Source organism: Caenorhabditis remanei, chromosome IV (assembly GCF_010183535.1).
Source record: "Caenorhabditis remanei strain PX506 chromosome IV, whole genome shotgun sequence".
Classification (NCBI taxonomy): Eukaryota; Metazoa; Nematoda; class Chromadorea; order Rhabditida; family Rhabditidae; genus Caenorhabditis; species Caenorhabditis remanei.
Genome location: NC_071331.1, coordinates 348,826 through 367,301, shown reverse-complemented (window position 1 = coordinate 367,301; position 18,476 = coordinate 348,826). Strand labels below are relative to the sequence as shown.

At 40.1% G+C, this 18,476-nt stretch overlaps 8 protein-coding genes across 8 annotated transcripts; 5 read left to right on the top strand and 3 right to left on the bottom strand.

Annotated features, from left to right (window-relative positions):
• Positions 1-306: 306 nt before the first annotated feature.
• GCK72_012047 (uncharacterized protein) lies at positions 307-1,839 on the bottom strand (the record flags this gene model as incomplete). The annotated part of the gene is made up of 2 exons (XM_053728815.1): positions 307-974; positions 1,500-1,839. 2 exons carry the CDS (start codon positions 1,837-1,839, stop codon positions 307-309), a joined length of 1,008 nt encoding a protein of 335 aa, XP_053583587.1.
• On the top strand, positions 454-978 carry GCK72_012048 (uncharacterized protein; the record flags this gene model as incomplete). Its single annotated transcript, XM_053728816.1, has 1 exon — positions 454-978. One exon carries the CDS (start codon positions 454-456, stop codon positions 976-978), a length of 525 nt encoding a protein of 174 aa, XP_053583588.1.
• A 1,082-nt stretch (positions 1,840-2,921) lies between the features above and the next one.
• On the top strand, positions 2,922-6,083 carry GCK72_012046 (uncharacterized protein; the record flags this gene model as incomplete). The annotated part of the gene is made up of 5 exons (XM_053728814.1): positions 2,922-3,126; positions 3,243-4,030; positions 4,829-5,179; positions 5,231-5,785; positions 5,841-6,083. 5 exons carry the CDS (start codon positions 2,922-2,924, stop codon positions 6,081-6,083), a joined length of 2,142 nt encoding a protein of 713 aa, XP_053583586.1.
• A 374-nt stretch (positions 6,084-6,457) lies between these two features.
• On the top strand, positions 6,458-8,374 carry GCK72_012045 (uncharacterized protein; the record flags this gene model as incomplete). Its single annotated transcript, XM_053728813.1, has 7 exons — positions 6,458-6,629; positions 6,679-6,784; positions 6,941-7,184; positions 7,631-7,906; positions 7,956-8,028; positions 8,079-8,132; positions 8,175-8,374. 7 exons carry the CDS (start codon positions 6,458-6,460, stop codon positions 8,372-8,374), a joined length of 1,125 nt encoding a protein of 374 aa, XP_053583585.1.
• A 4,102-nt stretch (positions 8,375-12,476) lies between these two features.
• GCK72_012044 (uncharacterized protein) lies at positions 12,477-13,777 on the bottom strand (the record flags this gene model as incomplete). The annotated part of the gene is made up of 4 exons (XM_053728812.1): positions 12,477-12,687; positions 12,739-13,326; positions 13,383-13,652; positions 13,698-13,777. The coding sequence occupies 4 exons, from the start codon at positions 13,775-13,777 to the stop codon at positions 12,477-12,479; spliced, it is 1,149 nt and encodes a 382-aa protein (XP_053583584.1).
• A 197-nt stretch (positions 13,778-13,974) lies between these two features.
• Positions 13,975-15,396, top strand: GCK72_012043 (uncharacterized protein; the record flags this gene model as incomplete). Its single annotated transcript, XM_003103429.2, has 4 exons — positions 13,975-14,054; positions 14,100-14,417; positions 14,547-15,137; positions 15,189-15,396. The coding sequence occupies 4 exons, from the start codon at positions 13,975-13,977 to the stop codon at positions 15,394-15,396; spliced, it is 1,197 nt and encodes a 398-aa protein (XP_003103477.2).
• A 1,061-nt stretch (positions 15,397-16,457) lies between these two features.
• Positions 16,458-18,181, top strand: GCK72_012041 (uncharacterized protein; the record flags this gene model as incomplete). The annotated part of the gene is made up of 3 exons (XM_053728810.1): positions 16,458-16,797; positions 17,316-17,995; positions 18,095-18,181. 3 exons carry the CDS (start codon positions 16,458-16,460, stop codon positions 18,179-18,181), a joined length of 1,107 nt encoding a protein of 368 aa, XP_053583582.1.
• GCK72_012042 (uncharacterized protein) lies at positions 16,700-18,122 on the bottom strand (the record flags this gene model as incomplete). Its single annotated transcript, XM_053728811.1, has 3 exons — positions 16,700-16,939; positions 17,399-18,042; positions 18,101-18,122. 3 exons carry the CDS (start codon positions 18,120-18,122, stop codon positions 16,700-16,702), a joined length of 906 nt encoding a protein of 301 aa, XP_053583583.1.
• Positions 18,182-18,476: the final 295 nt, after the last annotated feature.

Genomic DNA, 18,476 nt, shown 5'->3' with positions numbered 1-18,476 from the left:
CCAACAGACGGTTCGGAAGGACTTGGTTAGTTTTAAACTACACTTCGTATCCCTTTGAGAGTCCTAAGTCTAGTTTCGAGAAAGAGTTTTCTAATATATGCAATAGTAGGCAGAGCAAAGTGGATATTTTGAAAGTTCTTAATATATTTCTTCCACTTTCTGAAAGAAGTAATAAAAACAAAGAGTTTCCGAGACATGCATTCATTCTTTTTACAAGTTTTTAAGCCTTGAGAATGGCGGGGGGATCAAAATTACAGACTAGTACATGCAATGAGTGAGTATGTGGGCTGTAGAGGGTGAGAGATTTTAATTTACAATCAAATTCCGAATCGAGCAAGCCCGATTGGCGACTCCCCACGAGAACTTGTCAGCTTGGCTGGTCTCGTGACGTCCTGTCAATCGACGCAAGTTGTCTTGTCCACCGTTTGGATCGTACACCTTCATTGCCTCCAAATGCGTCTTCTCCAACCCTTTCATCGCTTCGCAGATTGCTGTGAGACCATTCGGTTTGCGCATTTCCGACGTGGAGAAGTTCGTGTGACATCCGGCGCCATTCCAATCACCCATTGTGACGTTTGGCTTGGGATCGAGCGAGATACACACTCCGAACATCTCAGCAACACGGTGGAGAATGTATCTGGAGATCCAGAGCTGATCTCCCATATCGATTCCTTCGCAGGTTCCAATCTGGTATTCCCATTGTCCTGGAGTTACTTCAGCGTTTGCACCGAAGATGTTAATACCGGCATGAAGGCATGCGCGGTAGTGAGTCTCGACGACTTCACGTCCGAAAGCACGGTCGGCGCCAACACCGCAGTAATACTTTCCTTGTGGTGCTGGGTAACCGTGCTTCGGCCATCCGAGTGGATGCTCGTCTCTGTCGACAATCAGGTATTCTTGCTCCATTCCGAACCATGGGTGTTGATCGGCAACTTGTTTCATGATGGCGGCACAGGCTTGACGATGATTGGTGACTGAAATTAAAGAAATTAAAATGGAAAATAGCAGAATGGGCGTAGTCAAGGAGTGTGCGAATGCGAGAGACGCAGATAAATAATTTACATACTTGCAAACCGGGCTGACACGGTCCAGCGCGTAACTCACTTAAAACACAATATTATGAGCTGAAAAGTATATCAAAATATAGATCTCAGCGATTTCTATGTCTGTGACCTAGCGAGGGCCGGATGGCTAGTCGTTAATGTACCGTGGGCGGGGCAAAAGTGTTTAAAAAAACGCTAAATTAACCAAAAACCATTCTAGCCCGGCCCGCGGCACATTAACAATTAGCCATCCGGCCCCTAGTATGTCATGGGCATAGAACTCGCCGAGATCTACATTTTGGTATACTTTTCAGCTGTCGTCCCGGTTTGCAAGCATGGGAAAAGGAGAATGGGCGGAGTCAATAGATGAAAGGAGTGTGGGAGTGCGAGAGACGCAGAGAAGTAATTTCTCGGTGACGCAAACTCTCCCAGAGAAGAAGAGACCCCTGTGCTCACCTGTTGGCTTCATCTCGTTATCCAAAGTGTCGCACATTACCAATACATTGTGTCCTCCCGAAAACGGATCAGGAAACACGGCGACCGGTCTCAAGTAGCGATCCGAGTTGTCACCCTCGGCTTGTCCTGTCGACGATCCATCGTAATTCCAGACCGGGTACTCGGAAACGTATTTTGGCTTCACGTCGAACGTACGGGTCTTGGCACGAAGTTGTTCTCCGGTTCCATCGATCCAAACGTATGTCGCCTGACACTTGGATGGATGGGCTGGAAGACCCATGAAGTGATCGATGGTGGCTTGTTCAAGTGGGAGACGGGTCTCGTAGTTGAGATGCGACATGGTTTTCTTTGGGTGAGAGACGAGACGGGCAGCCCGCGGAGAAGGTGGCTGAAAATTGATTGGGATTAGGAACCAATATCAAGAAAAGTAGCAAATCAGAAGAGACTTATTGTAAACAATATAGTAAAAAAATAGTGTTTCAAAAGAAATTCAGCAGAAAAAACACAATGGCAAACAAGAATTGACAAAGAAACTGATTTGCAACAATTTTCCATTCGAAAATGAGTGAAAAGGAAGCGAAAATGTCGAAACTTACAGGATAGACAAAAGAAAAATTCTTTATAAATAACCCGAATGGCACTAAAATGACTACAATTCAAACTACATCATTGGATTTGCGTTTCCCTCATTTGCCCACTCTCTCGCCGACACACAGGAAACGTGTGCGACAGTAACCCAATCGCGGCGAGACCAGTACAGCCGCGTTTAAAATTTTGAGGAAAAATTAATTTTTGGAAAAGTAGTTCCCCAAAAAGCCATTTTTTAAGATTAAAAAGGTTACTTCAACAAGTTTTTGAGGGAAAAACATTATTCTAAAAATTAAATTGAAATTAAATGAGCATTTATATGCGAAAATCTTGCAAAATTCGAGATTTTTTTCAAGGTTTCTCCAAAAACACGATAATTTTCCACTTTCTGAAGCTATGAAAACCATGGGTTTCTGTCAAAAACGTTCACCCGACCGGGGAAACTATTTTTGGACGTTTTCAGAAAAAAATCCAGTCCAGTTTTTTTAAAAACTATGAAAATGTGTATTTTTATTGGCTTCTTAGCGCGAAAAAGGAGTTTTTTAACGGTAGAAGAGTTCTACGTTATTATTAACTGTGAGGTACTAGTTTCCCGTTGTTGAACTGCGTGTATCCTCGAAATTTTAGAAAAATCCAGTCTAGTTATTGAGATTAACGTCATTCTTCTTTGTTGTTGGTTTTAGATGGATTTTTAACAAATTTGTCTTGTTGTAAACTTGATTCAAATATAAAAGTAGATATTTTCAGTTAGTTTTATTGACCCTTGCCCTCTTCGTCGATTTATCCTCTTTCTCTTCGAATTTCTCCAATTCAATCTCATTTTCTTTCAGTAAAATGAGCAAGCACAACGCAGTTGGAATCGATCTCGGAACTACCTACTCCTGCGTTGGAGTCTTCCAGCACGGAAAGGTAGAGATTATTGCCAACGACCAAGGAAACAGAACCACTCCATCGTACGTCGCTTTCACCGACTCCGAGCGTCTGATTGGAGATGCCGCCAAGAATCAGGTCGCCATGAACCCACATAACACCGTCTTCGGTTAGTTTTATTTTCATACTTTCCTCTATAGTCTCTAGTCATTTTGGAGTTTTGTTTTGAAAAAATAAGCGAAAGTGCCACCGCTTTGTATATAAATATCAATTTTCGAATTTCAGATGCCAAGCGTCTCATCGGACGCAAGTTCGACGACCCAGCAGTCCAATCGGACATGAAGCATTGGCCATTCAAGGTCATCTCCGCCGAAGGAGCCAAGCCAAATGTCCAGGTCGAGTACAAAGGAGAGACCAAGATCTTCACTCCTGAGGAGATCTCTTCTATGCTCCTCTTGAAGATGAAGGAGACCGCTGAAGCCTTCCTAGGAAGCACCGTCAAGGACGCCGTTATCACCGTCCCAGCCTACTTCGACGACTCGCAGCGTCAGGCCACCAAGGATGCCGGAACCATCTCTGGACTCAACGTCTTACATATTATCAGCGAGCCTATCGCAGCAGCCATTGCCTACAAAATCAATAATCAGAGACATAGAAAGCGCAATGTGATTGTATACGTAATCAATAGAGATTATGTCACCAGTTCTGTTGTATCCATTGATGACGAAATCTTCGAGGTGAAGTCTACTTGTTGCAATCGAAACGTTGGTGGCAAATCTTTCGAGAGCAGAATTTTCAACTTTTGCCGAGATACGATCCTGAATGAGAGTGAAGTGGATATCAGTAGTGATCAGCGTGCTCAAAGACTAATCACACTAGAGTGTGCGCGATGTTGCAAAAGTTTAATGAGTATGCGGTCGTCATCAATAGAAATCGAGTATTTTTTCAAGGATTACCGTTTTTTCATGAATTTGACAAGAGAGCAGTTCGATGAGATCTGCGCTGATCTTTTCAGAAACATCATGTGCCCTGTGGTTAGGTCCCTCCGTGACGCCAAGATGGACAAGAGCCAAGTAAGTTATAACACCGGCCTTCCATCTAGGTCTTTCCACGTCTGTTCCGGCCTTAGTTCATGTAGTTCTTGCCGATATAAATTGAGGAAATATAATTAAGACATAACCCTACTGTTTCGCTTCCCATGTGTTGTCAGTTTCTTAATTCTTAACAGTGTGTGTCTTCGAGAGCATCCCGAGAGATCTCTCGAGAAATTTCTCGAGAGAAATCAATCTTTTGACAGACTATTTCCTAGTTTTCGAAACCTGACATTGCGAAACCGGTGAAAAATGAATAAACTTTTTATTTTCCGCAGTGGGGATCAAACTATGGTCTTCAGATTGGTACCAAAAAGCTGAAAACAAAAAAAACAAAAACATTTTTCCACCATTGGCGGTCGAACCCGTTGGTTGTCAGATTTGTACCAAAAAGCCAAAAACAGAATGCAAAAATGTTATGCTATGGCCGGTGTCGAACCCCTTGGAACCACAATAATACCCTTTTTTCAAAAATAAAAGGTATTCATGTTTCACCGGTTTCGAAATGTCCGGTTTCGAAATGTCCGTTAGCAATGTCCCAGAGTCGAAATTCGCACTATGCTCTTTTTGGAGCAGTCTTTGAGTTATCTCTCGGTTTCTCTCGAAAATCTCTCGAGAGATTTCGAGAGACTCAAAAATCTCTCGAGAAATTTTCGAGAGATCTCTCGAGGAATCTCTCGCGAGATCTCTCGAAATCCTGATCTCCCGATAAAAAAATATCGAGAGCACACACTGGTTCTTAACAATAATCTCGAACTTTTTTACAAATATTATTTTCAGGTATACGACATCATTCTCGTCGGAGAGTTCGCTGGATTCACGAAACTCAGACGGTCGCTTTCTGATTTCTTTTCAGGAAAAAAGTTATACCAGGGGCTTCCGGAGGAAGCAATAACTGTCGGAGCATCTATTTATGCAGCCACACTCTCCGGAGACAAATCGGAGACAATATTTGTGAAAGATATGTCAAGAGAAGCTAAAGATTGGATTATGTTGAGTGGTTATGAAAAGCAGAGAGCGTTAGATATGCGTTATGAACTCTCAAACACCTTAAAACAGCAGCGATTGACTGATAACGCAAGAAAGGACTTAATGAGAAGAGTTTTAAAATTCAAGACGGAGATAATAAAAGTATGTTTACTTTGATTTTTTCAACCGGTTTCTAAATCACTTCATTTTCAGCTCAAGGACAAGATCAGCCCAGAAGATAAGAAAAAGGTGGAGAACAAATGCGACGAGATCTTGAAATGGCTCGACACCAACCAAACCGCTGAGAAGAAAGAGTTCGAAAACCAACAAAAGGACTTGGAACAACTCGCCAACCCAATCATCTCCAAGCTTTACCAGAGTGCCGGAGGAGTCTCAATTTCTCTCGGTATTGAGACTGCCGGAGGTGTCATGACTGCTCTCATCAAGAGAAACACCACCATCCCAACCAAGACCGCTCAAACCTTTACCAAGAACTCAACCAAATCAGGAGTCTTGATCCAGGTCTACGAAGGATCACAACCAACGATTTTCCCCTCATTTTCTTTCGTTTCCAAGTCCACCGGAAAGCAGAACAAGATCATCATCACTGACAACAACGGACGTCTTTCCGAGGATGATATAGAGCGAATAGGCAATGAAGCCGATAAATTCAAGGCCGGCATTGAAGCCCAAAAGGACCGCATCGCAGCCAAGAGCGAACTCGAGTCATATGCCTTCAACCTCAAGCAGACTATCGAAGACGAGAAGGTTAGTTTCATCTCGAAATATTAGATTTCCTTTTTCTAAATCACTTCATTTTCAGCTCAAGGACAAGATCAGCCCAGAAGATAAGAAGAAGGTTGAGGACAAATGCGACGAGATCCTCAAGTGGCTCGACAGCAACCAAACCGCCGAGAAGGAAGAGTTCGAACACCAACAAAAGGACTTGGAACAACTCGCCAACCCAATCATCTCCAAGCAGAGTGCCGGAGGAGCCCCACCAGGCGCTGGTGCCCCAGGAGCCGCCGGAGGAGCTGGAGGACAAACGTTCGAGGAGGTCGACTAATTATTTATCTTCTTTTTTGATCTCGGTTTTTTTCCTTATTCTCTTTTCCCCAAATCCCCTATATTATCGATCTTTTGCCCCCTCTCCCAAAACGTTATTCGCCTATTATGGTGAACAAATAAAAAATTAAATATTAAAATAAAATGTGTTCTGTTCTTTTTATGTTGAACTCGGTCTCAGTTGGTGGACTGGATCCAATTTTCAAACATCTATCGTACGCATTTGGCATGACTTCTGAAAACAAGAAGAATATTGGATGCTTCTTTGGGGAAAAGAATAACAATCGCTTGTCTTCCACGTTTTCTGTGACGGCGTGTCAACGTGGATTTATTTTCGTCTCTGTTTGAAGAAATCTCCTCAATTTCAGACTAAAAATGTTTCGTGCCGCTGGAAATCTATCGAAATCAATGATGAGAACTCAGAGAAGATTCTTGAATCTTCAAGAGTTCCAGAGCAAAGAAATTCTCGAGAAACACGGATGCAGTGTACAGAAGTTTGTCGTCGCATCGAACAGAAAGGAAGCAGAAGAGAAATGGATGTCATTCGGTTTGTAGGGATGACATCGAGGGAAAAATTAGAGAATTCTGAATTTCAGGAGACCACGAATACGTCGTCAAGGCCCAAATTCTCGCAGGAGGACGTGGAAAAGGAAAATTCATCAATGGAACGAAAGGAATCGGAGGAGTCTACATTACAAAGGAGTTAGTAAAGATTTCAAGCAGAAATATTGAGAAACTTGGGTTTATTTTGTTTATTTTACCTCCAAAATCACTATAAAAACCTGAATTTCTCAATTTCTGACACTTTTTCTGTCGAAAACTATTGAAATTGACTGAAAACACAAAATGTATCTTCAGAAAGAACGCCGCTCTCGAAGCGATTGACGAGATGATCGGAAAACGATTGGTGACGAAACAGACGACAGAAGAAGGCGTCCGTGTCGATAAAGTGATGATTGCAGAGGGTGTCGACATTAAAAGAGAGACATATTTGGCAGTTTTGATGGATCGAGAATCGAATGGACCTGTCGTTGTCGCATCTCCAGATGGAGGAATGGATATTGAGGCGGTCGCTGAGAAGACGCCCGATAGAATTTTCAAGGTTCATACAGACATTTAGGCTCCCAAACTGACTAGGGAAGGCCTTGAAGTCAGTGTGGAAATACGGGGATGTGACTTATATCATTGGAATGCTGAGAAAACGCTGATTCCAAATATATATTCAGTTTCTGCCCTCGAGGCCTGATATTCGAGAAAAAAGAGGTCAAAGTTCGGAAAAATAGAGAGAAAATTGAATAATTTTCTATTTTTCCGAACTTTGACTTTGTTTTTCTCGAATACCATGCCTCGAGGGCAGAAACTGGATATATTTTTGAAATCAGCGTTTTCTTAGTTTTCCAGTGATATGGGTTCTATAACTCCACGGTCACTCGGTGACCTAGTGAGTACTTTTCACAGAAAACTATGAATTTCTGTATCAATTTGACTTCCAGCAAGTTATCTCGTGGAAAAAACTTCAAAAATCTCATGAATTCTTTCAATTTCCAGACGCCAATTGACATTCAAATGGGAATGACCGATGGACAAGCTCTGAAAATTGCCAAAGATCTCCAATTCGAGGGAAATCTTCTCGGAGCAGCAGCCACTGAAATCAAGCGACTCTACGATTTGTTCATTGCTGTCGACGCGACTCAAGTGGAGATCAATCCATTGGTTGAGACTGCTGATGGACGAGTTTTCTGTGTGGATGCTAAGATGAACTTTGATGATAGTGCCTCTTACAGACAAAAGGAGATTTTCGCTTATGAGACTTTCGAAGAGCATGTTAGTGCTTTTTGAGTGGCTGAAAATCTGAAATTGTTATCTTTTTCAGGATCCACGTGAAGTCGATGCTCATCAATTCAATCTCAATTACATTGGAATGGATGGAAATATCGCTTGTCTTGGTAGAAATTTCAATTTAAAAATCTTCAATAAATCTTATTAATTTTTTTAGTAAACGGAGCCGGACTCGCTATGGCCACAATGGATTTAATCAAATTGCACGGTGGTGAGCCAGCGAACTTCCTCGACGTCGGATGAGCTGTGACAGAGGACGCCGTCTTCAACGCAGTCAGAATCATCACTTCGGATCCACGTGTCAAGTGTGTTCTCATCAATATTTTCGGAGGAATTGTGAACTGTGCGACTATTGCGAATGGAGTTGTGAATGCTGTGAATAAGATTGGACTGAAAGTGCCAATGGTTGTTCGTTTAGAAGGAACAAATGTGGACGCTGCGAATATATATTAGCATAAATTTGCTTGACTTGCTTTAGCTCACCATTTTTATAATTAAAATCTTTTTAATATCTTCTTTTATTTACAAATCAAGTATGTTATTGTGAAGACAAGCATTCTATTGTTAGAGAGAGAAAGGGCGCAGAAGAGCGACTTTAGGGGCTCATATTTCCAAATCTATAGGAGTGATGAGAAAACTATGAACTAAAAAATGAAGAACTAGGTTTGATATTTCAGAAAAATATAATTTCAAACAAAATTGGCGATTATTGTCGCTCTGGTGAGTTTCTAAATTGGGGGATTTCCACCGAGAATATGATTTTGTAACTTTTTTCGAGCTTTTCCAAAGGTGTGGAATTTACTGAATTCACACTTGTTGAGTTCATCAGAGAAATATCTCTATTTTAGTAAATAACAACTTTTCGATAATTCTTCTTTGAGATATGAACTCGAACACTTCAATAAGAGAATAATTAGAGTAGCATATCACAAGAACGGGAAAAGGTATAAAAAAGATGTCAGCAACAAAAATGAAGATCTAGTCATGATCTACTTAGAGAATATAAATTTGAAAAAGTTTCCGATGATGTGGCTTTGCAACGAAGTCACGTGGTATGGTAGTGTGAAAGGAGCTTCGGCCTCAACTGGTCGTTGGTTTGTTTATAATTCTATCGCCCAAATCTCCGTCACTCTTGTGGCGTCGTGCGTGAGCTCACATGAGTAAGAGGGACGAGGGAGGAAAAGGCACGCGGAGCCACGTCCATGAGTTTTCTATTCTATTCTGCAGTAAGACTTAACATCAGGACGGAGAGAGGTCCACCCATGGGGAGCTCTCTCCGCTTACTCAATAAAGATGAATCGATTCATAATCAAAGTTTTCTAGCTCTAATAGAAACATTAAGACAAATAATACCATTCGGTTCACGTCGCCTAACGGCAACTAAACCTCCTTCTCAACACCACCCTAGGTGTTACGGTGAATCGTGCTTGGAATCATCTATTTTTTCCGAATCCGATGAAACACGGTCTCCTACGCGTGAAAAATTTTATTAATTTGCACGTCGTCTGCGTCTCTCACAGTGATTTTTATCTCTCGTTTTCTCTTTTATAACGTAATTTTAAATGTTCTGGTGACCTCGAAGAAGCAGGATTTTGATTGATTTTTATGAAAAGTAGATGGAGGAAGACTTTTTCAGCATTTTCATATATAAAACATATATTTCTGTCGTCTATGGAGCTCAATATCTCTTGTGTAATCGAATGGAGTGTTCTGACCCGTATTCGAGGAAGTGGTCTACGCTTCGTTCAAAATTGGATGGAAGGTTGTTAATGAAGACAACCGTAAGGATTTTTTGAACCGAAATCGTTTAGAAGATCATCAGATGGAGGAAAAAATCAGGAATTATGTAGATAATATGACGATTTTACACTGTCAATGACCTAATTACAATGTATTTCAAAAATCGCTTGCCATGAGTTTTTAGAAAATTTGAAATTAATTAGTTTGCACGTGAAATTATGCACCTTGAAATTTTAATTTTGGGCAAAAACTGAAAAAGTTGATTCAAAAATTCAATTTCAGTACAAAAATACGATTTTTTTCGCAATTTTTGGCAAATATCTTGAAAACAAAATCAAAAATCAAAAAACTGGCTCCATGCGAAGTTTCTAAATTTTATTCTGATTCGATTGAGTCATAAATCGAGAATTTTTGTTGGAAAATAAAAATGTAGATGCATATATAAGAATTACTACTCAGTCGAAGGAACATCTTAAAACTAGATCAACTTTTTTAATTTCCAACGAAAATTCTAGATTTATGGCACATTCGAATCGGAATAAAATTTAGAAACTATGCAAGGCGCCACATTTTTGAAGTTTGACCTAGATCTTGAGAAAAATTGGAAAATGTGCAGGAAATTTGTTATTTTGAACTGATATCGAAAATTGGGATCTGCTTTTTTGGTTTTGCTCCAGGAAGATTCATTCCACTTGAATAACGATCAGATTAAGAATCTCTACAACCCCATGGAAACAGTTTTTAATCAAATGTCGTAATTAGGTATACGGTATCTCAGCTGACTGAATATTGGTTGAGAACGGAGTTTAAATGGACATAAAAAGATTTCTGGACGGTTTCTCAGAGCTAAACGATCACTAAAATCTTGCTCGACAAATTTATAGCGCATGAACAACAAATAGTCGATTACATTTCTCAAATTCGGTCAAGTTTCTCAGTTTTTCTGTTTCTCGTTCACCGGCTTCCAAAGCCTAAGTTCATATTACTATTGCATATCAAAATGTAGGGAATTTTTTCCTCTATTCGTTTTGAAAACTTCCAGTCAAGTTGATACTTTTCCTTGAAGCTAGAGCGTTCTAAACAATTGCCCTACTTTTTTCTCAAAAATAGCCAAGGACAATACTCAGCGTGAAAGGTCAGATGACGTGGAAAATTATTTAGAATTTTTTACGCGTAGGAGACCGTGATGAAATCAAAAAATCTTTCACGTCGTCACTTTTTAGAAAACGGGCTGTATCTTTTCATGACGTGGACCAATCCGAAAACGGACGACACGCTTGGAATCCTCTATTTTTCTGAATCAGATGAAATCAAAAAATTCTTCACGTTCTGACATGGGTTCGAACCAACTAACTGTAGTCAACGTTGCTTAACTTGCCAGATCGGACGCGGCGAAGCAGCCACCTGATCCATGCGGCCAGGAGCAGTGTAAGGCTCCCGGGACGATTCGGGAAATTTTCCGGTTACTTCCCGGGAAATTACCGGGAAATTTTCGGTAAAAATTTATAGTTCCGGGAAGTAAACTTCCCGGGAAATTTCACTTATGTACAAATCTAACAACCAGGGTTCGATCCCCACTCGTGCCAAAACTTTTTTGTTTTTTGTTTTTGACTTTTTGGTACCAATCTGACAACCAGGGTTCGACCCCTCCGGTGTCAAACCTTTTTTCATTTCATTTCTTGCTTTTTGGTACCATTCTGAAACCATTTCAGAACAAAAAACAACATTTTTAGATTACAAGTGTCTATTTTCAGAACAGTCCTTCTCCGAAAAAGCAACTTTGGTCTTCAGATTTTTACCAAAAACCAAAAATGAAATGAAAAACAGCTTTGACACCAGCGGGGTCGAACCATGATTGTCAGATTGGTACCAAAAAGACAAAAACAAAAAACAAAAAAGTTTTGGCACGAGTGGGGATCGAACCCCGGTTGTCAGATTGGTACCCAAAGTAGTTCTCAGTAATTTCCCGATAAAAATCCCGGATTTCCTGAACTTCCCAAAAATTTCCCGGGAAATTTTCGGGAAAATTTCCCGGCATTTCCCGGGAAGTTCGAGAGCTTCCCGGAACTTTACCGGGAAATTTTCGGTAAAAATTTCCCGAAACAGCATTTCCCGGGAGACTCACACTGGTCAGGAGAAATGGCGGCCGGGGCGAGGAAAGAAAAGGCGACGCTTTGTCGACCGTTTCTCCTCCTTTTTTCCCCTGCCGAACCAAATTTGAAGAAAATCGGTTCAGTAGGAAGTGCGGTAGGATCGGCGAGCCACAGACAAACATACAGAATCTGGTGATTGTTAATAGTAAAGATTTCCCTATTACAGTAGATTTACGAATTTGTTATGTATATCCACATAGTCATTCGACAAATGTAGCTAGTGATTTACAGGTCTTCAGTGTATAGTATTGATTTTTTTTTTAAAATTAAACATGAAAGAGAATCTTGTCAAGACTGGTGAAATAGGGTCAAAGACTGTTCTTCTTCCATAAATAGCCTTCAAAAAAAGAGCAATCGTATTGAAACAAAGGGAGAAGGTGATAAAAAGTGGAATAGAATTGATGAGAAAAGATATACTGATATTGGGTGTCATTGAACCTTGACATTTCTCGAACTTCGACAAATACAGTGATGAGTTTGTTGAGGATGGAGGAAGATGAATACATTAAAACGGAAATTACAGACGTCAAGTTTTAGTCTCAGGAGTCAGGAATATACAGTATCGTGCGGATAAATGAATACAATGGAGCAGAGTGTTGAGATTACAGATTTAAACGGATTATAAGAGCATGAAGTCCAATTTTCAGTTCAAATATTATTGCTCAGATCATTTCTTTGGTCATCGAGATGAATGTGGAGAGTGAAATATCAGTGTTTCTTTTGGCTTTGATATATAGATATTTATTGTTTTCCACGAGAAACTCTCCAATTGTTCCATCGTTGCGTTGAATAAAATATTTGATTCTGTGTGATAGACCATCTGGACCCTCAACTGTTTCTTCAGATCTGACTGCCATTACTCCAGCTGGGATTCTGAAGAAACATAATGTTTAATGTTTCTGAAAGAAATTTATATCTCTTTACCCTTCTCTAATTCTGTTCATCCAAAAGTCTATATTCATGAATATGAGCTCTATCATTGCAAGAGTCCATTTTGGTGTCCATCCAGAATACCATCTTTCAATCATGAACTCTATATTAAATGGATGTATTTTTGAATTGTATATCCAAATAGCAAACGAATCGAAGCGCCTAAGTTCACCACAAGTGAGCCAGTCGGAATTTCGAATGATCAATCGGTCAGTACTGTACCGGAATCGGTCTCCATAGAAAAAGAACTTGGAAGTTGGTTTGATGTCGAGTGTCAATTGGCATTCCGCCACTTGTCGACTCAGAATGTGATACAGTACTTCATCATCTTCTGGAGTGTTTTCTGATTCTCCAATCAATGTCAATGATTTCACACAATTCGTGTCTCTTCTATTTCCACAATATGAATCGATTATTATTTCGTTTTCATCTCGTGTAAAGTCTTGGAAATGGAGTTCCAGATCAGTCAGTGTTATATTGAAAATATAGGATAGATGATTGATGTACTTTCTCAAGATAAATATATCATAGTCATTGGATATGTACACTTTCAGATATTGATTCACCATTGAGTTGTTTTCTCTACAAAATTGATACTAATTAATATAATTATATATAATTAGTCATGACGGACTGACCTGAATTGTTCCTGAGGAGTATCTTCTTCAGTTGGAATCCAATTAGTTATAAACAAATCATTCCTTGAGAACCCAATCTCCTCCTTTCCACTGATTTGGAAAATTGATAAAATCCATCGAGTATTTGGATAATAATTGAATTCCAATTGTATTTCTCTCTTTTTTGAAAATTTCAATTGAAATTTCACTGCTTTCTCTTTACATTTCAGTTGGTTTCGAAGTGACTGACAGACTGTTTTACACCGTTTACTGCATAATGACAGAGATAATCTGAAAGTGACATTTAAAGTGTTTTTATATTAAAAGAACACTTACATTTCGAATGGAGTCATCAATTTAAGCCCATGATTTAGTACTATCAATGGGAGTCTGAATAACGGGAATTCCGAAGACATTGATTTTTGTGGCGATGAGAGAAGAGAAGAGGTAAGGCAAATGAGGAGAAAAAGAGAGGTCAGATGGGGCAGTTGTTTGTATTCGATGGATAGAAGACGTTTGGAGGCTCATTGTGTGTTCAGAACAGGCATATAGTGAACCAAATCGAGTCTATCTGCCTTACCTCTTCTCTCCTCTCATCGCCACACAAAAATCAATGTCTTCGGAATTCCCGTTATTCAGACTCCCATTGATAGTACTAAATCATGGGCTTAAATTGATGACTCCATTCGAAATGTAAGTGTTCTTTTAATATAAATAAACTTTAATTGTCAATTTCAGATTATCTCTGTCATTATGCAGTAAACGGTGTAAAACAGTATGTCAGTCACTTCGAAACCAACTGAAATGTAAAGAGAAAGCAGTGAAATTCCAATTGAAATTTTCAAAAAAGAGAGAAATACGAATGGAATTCAATTATTATCCAAATACTCGATGGATTTTCGAATTGGAACAATTTATGGCTATAAAAGGAAATCGAGAAACAATTATTTCGATTTTTCAAAGAAAGACTTCGGATAGACATGAGTTGTCGGAAACAACATACGGGGTTCATATACCCAATTGGATTCCAACTGAACGTTCTCTGGAGGATATTAGGTCAGTTATCATCAGTTCATCTGTAGGTGATGACGGATTTTGATAAACTAGAGCTTTGAAATCATCTTTACCGATAGTTAGCATGAACGTTCTCATTGTCTGATAGTGAGTTTTAAAATTTAATTTCAGAGATCACATCGCTGGGGAGGAGAAACTTATGAAATTTTACGTACCCATGGAAGATGGATGTTTCGGATTCCGCACGTTCATCAATCATCTATCCTACATTTTCAATATCACACTGACTGATCTGGAACTCCATTGCCAAGATTTTACACGAGATGAAAACAAAAAAATTATCTATTCATATTGTGGGAATAAGAGAGACACTAATTGTGTGAAATCACTGAAATTGGTTGGAGAATCAGAGAACACTCTAGAAGATGATGAAGTACTGTATCACATTCTGAGTCGACAAGAGGCAAAATGCAAATTGACACTCGACATACTGTCTTCTAAATTTCGTTTCAAAGAAAATCAACTCCGATTCATTCCAAACCAATTAGTCATTCGAAATTCTAAATGGCTTACTTCCGTTGACATTGAACATTTCAACTCATTCTCTGTACTCATTTTTCAGTACCATCACCTGATATGGTGGTGGCATGTACAATGTTTGATTGAAAGATGGTATTTCGGATGGACGCCGAATTGGACAGTAATGATGATTGAGTTTCGATTCATAAATATAGACGATATCATTAACAAACTTAGAGGAAGGTAAAAAGATAGAAAATTCATTCAAAGAAATTAAAAATCATGTTTCTTCAGAATTCCGGATTCCGACCTGCTCAGATCTGAAGAAACAATTGAGGGTCCAAATGGTCTTTCACACAGAATAAAATATTCTATTAATCGTGGCCATGGAACAATTGGAGAGTTTCTCGTGGAAAACAATAAATATTTATATATCAAAATGAGAGAGAACACAGAATTTTCACTCTCCACATTCATCTCGATGACCAAAGAAATGATGTGATCAATAATATCTGAACTGAAAATCAACACTTCATGCTCTCATAATTTATTCTCTAATTTCAACACTCTGTTCTATTGCATTCATTTATCCGCATTATTTCTGCTACCACCCAAACTTGTAATACATAAATTCTGTCATTTCTTTCCGATTTGTATTCATTTTCAAAATAAACAATGTATTCACAGTATCCATGTTCCGAAAAAGATATCGGAAAACTGATATTTTTGGAGCTACCGTAATATTTGACATTTAAAAAACAGATTCGATTGCGAAGGCGAAAAATTGCTTGGAACACACATGATCAGTGTGTTTATGTTCGAAAATGCATAATTTAATACAGAAACTAAGATGTTCCTCGAATTGTCTATTTTCTAAACGAATTTCACATTTTTTAAGCTTCAGAACTCACGTTTCTCCGAGAAAGTTTTCCTCTCGATTGAAAAATATTCGTTTTTGAAAAACAGCAAGCTTCTTGTGAAAACCAAAGCAACAATCTATTGTTTAACATTTTTCCTTTATTTTTATGCATTTTTATTTTGAAAATCCACTCGAAACTCTCAAAAAACATATATTTTTATCTGAAATTAATGTTACAAAACGGCTGAAAGTCGAAAGTCCGCTGGAATTTTATGCTTTTCGTCGCGAAGCGTTCGAGCCGCAACGCCGCCAAAGGCACTCGTTTTCAAGTTTTTGACCTAAAAATGCGGCGCGCCCGCCATTTTTACAGGTTGTTTCAGTGATTTTCTCGGTTTTTTAGTTTCATTCGGGTTATTTATCAAATCGGATGTGTTCTCGTTCAGTCTGTGCTGTTTGTTTTGTCATTTTCGCCTTGTTTTTACTAATTTTCGGTTGTGGAAATCATTTTTGCTTTCATTTTTTGTGTTTCGACGCATTTCTTTATTGAATCGCTGCTCAAAACACAGTTTTTTCTTGTTATATTACTCACTTTTCTCTGATTTCCTGAATAGCTTCGTATTTTCTCCTATTTTCTCCTAACCTCAATCATTTTTCAGCCACCTTCTCCGCGGGCCGCCCGTCTCGTCTCTCACCCAAAGAAAACCATGTCGCATCTTAACTACGAGACCCGTCTCCCACTTGGACAAGCCACCATCGATCACTTCATGGGACTTCCAGCCCATCCATCCAAGTGTCAGGCGACATACGTTTGGATCGATGGAACCGGAGAACAACTTCGTGCCAAGACCCGTACATTCGACGTGAAGCCAAAGTACGTTTCCGAGTACCCGGTCTGGAATTACGATGGATCGTCGACAGGACAAGCCGAGGGTGACAACTCGGATCGCTACTTGAGACCGGTCGCCGTGTTTCCTGATCCGTTTTCGGGAGGACACAATGTATTGGTGATGTGCGACACTTTGGATAACGAGATGAAGCCAACAGGTGAGCACAGGGGTCTCTTCTTCTCTGTGAGAGTTTGCGTCACTAAGAAATTACTTCTCTGCGTCTCTCGCACTCCCACACTCCTTTCATCTGATGACTCCGTCCATTCTCCTTTTCCCATGCTTGCAAACTGGGACGACAGCTGAAAAGTATACCAAAATGTAGATCTCGGCTAGTTTTATGTCTGTGACATTCTACGGGCCGGATGGCTAATTGTTAATGTGCCGCGGGCCGGGCTAGAATGGTTTTTGGTTAATTTAGCCTTTTTAAACACTTTTGCCCGGCCCGCGGTACTTTAACGTCTAGCCATCCGGCCCTTGCTACGTCACCGACATAGAAATCGTTGAGATCTACATTTTGATATACTTTTCAGCTCATAATATTGTGTTTTAAGTGAGTTACGCGCCGGACTGTGCCGGTTTGCAAATATGGAAATTATTTCTCTGCGTCTCTCGCATTCGCACACTCTTTGACTCCGCCCTTTCTGCTATTTTCCATTTTAATTACTTTAATTTCAGTCACCAATCATCGTCAAGCATGTGCCGCCATCATGAAACAAGTTGCCGATCAACACCCATGGTTCGGAATGGAGCAAGAATACCTGATTGTCGACAGAGACGAGCATCCACTCGGATGGCCGAAGCATGGTTACCCAGCACCACAAGGAAAGTATTACTGCGGTGTTGGCGCCGACCGTGCTTTCGGACGTGAAGTCGTCGAGACTCACTACCGCGCATGCCTTCATGCCGGTATTAACATCTTCGGTGCAAACGCGGAAGTAACTCCAGGACAATGGGAATACCAGATTGGAACCTGCGAAGGAATCGATATGGGAGATCAGCTCTGGATCTCCAGATACATTCTCCACCGTGTCGCTGAGATGTTCGGAGTTTGTATCTCGCTCGATCCCAAGCCAAAAGTCACAATGGGTGATTGGAATGGCGCTGGATGTCACACAAACTTCTCCACGTCGGAAATGCGCAAACCGAATGGTCTCACAGCAATCTTCGAAGCGATGAAAGGGTTGGAGAAGACGCATTTGGAGGCTATGAAGGTGTACGATCCAAACGGTGGACAAGACAACTTGCGTCGATTGACAGGGCGTCACGAGACCAGCCAAGCTGATAAGTTCTCGTGGGGAGTCGCCAATCGGGCTTGCTCGATTCGGATCCCACGTCAAGTCGCTGACGAGGCCAAGGTATGTTTTAGCGAGAAAGAGCGGAGCTTCGTGTCGATAGATTCGAGCTGAACATCCACTGCAGGTTTCATAATCAAACTAATTCTTTGTGTTTTCCAGGGATACCTCGAAGACCGTCGCCCATCATCCAATTGCGATCCTTACCTCGTGACAGCAATGATTGCAACAAGTGTGCTGCTCAACTGAACATTCACAACTACTCAATCACTCGAACAATTCATGTACATTTGATCTCTCCAATTTGATTGTAAATTGATATCTCTCACTCTCTACAGCCCACATACTCACTCATTGCATGTACTAGTCTGTAATTTTGATGCCCCCGCCTTTCTCAAGGCTTAAAAACTTGTAAAAAGAATGAATGCATGTCTCGGAAACTCTTTGTTTTTATTACTTCTTTCAGAAAATGGGGGAAATATGAAAGGAAACTTTAAAAGTGAGCTTTAAAAAGTGGAAATTATTAAAAAAGAAAACAGAAGTA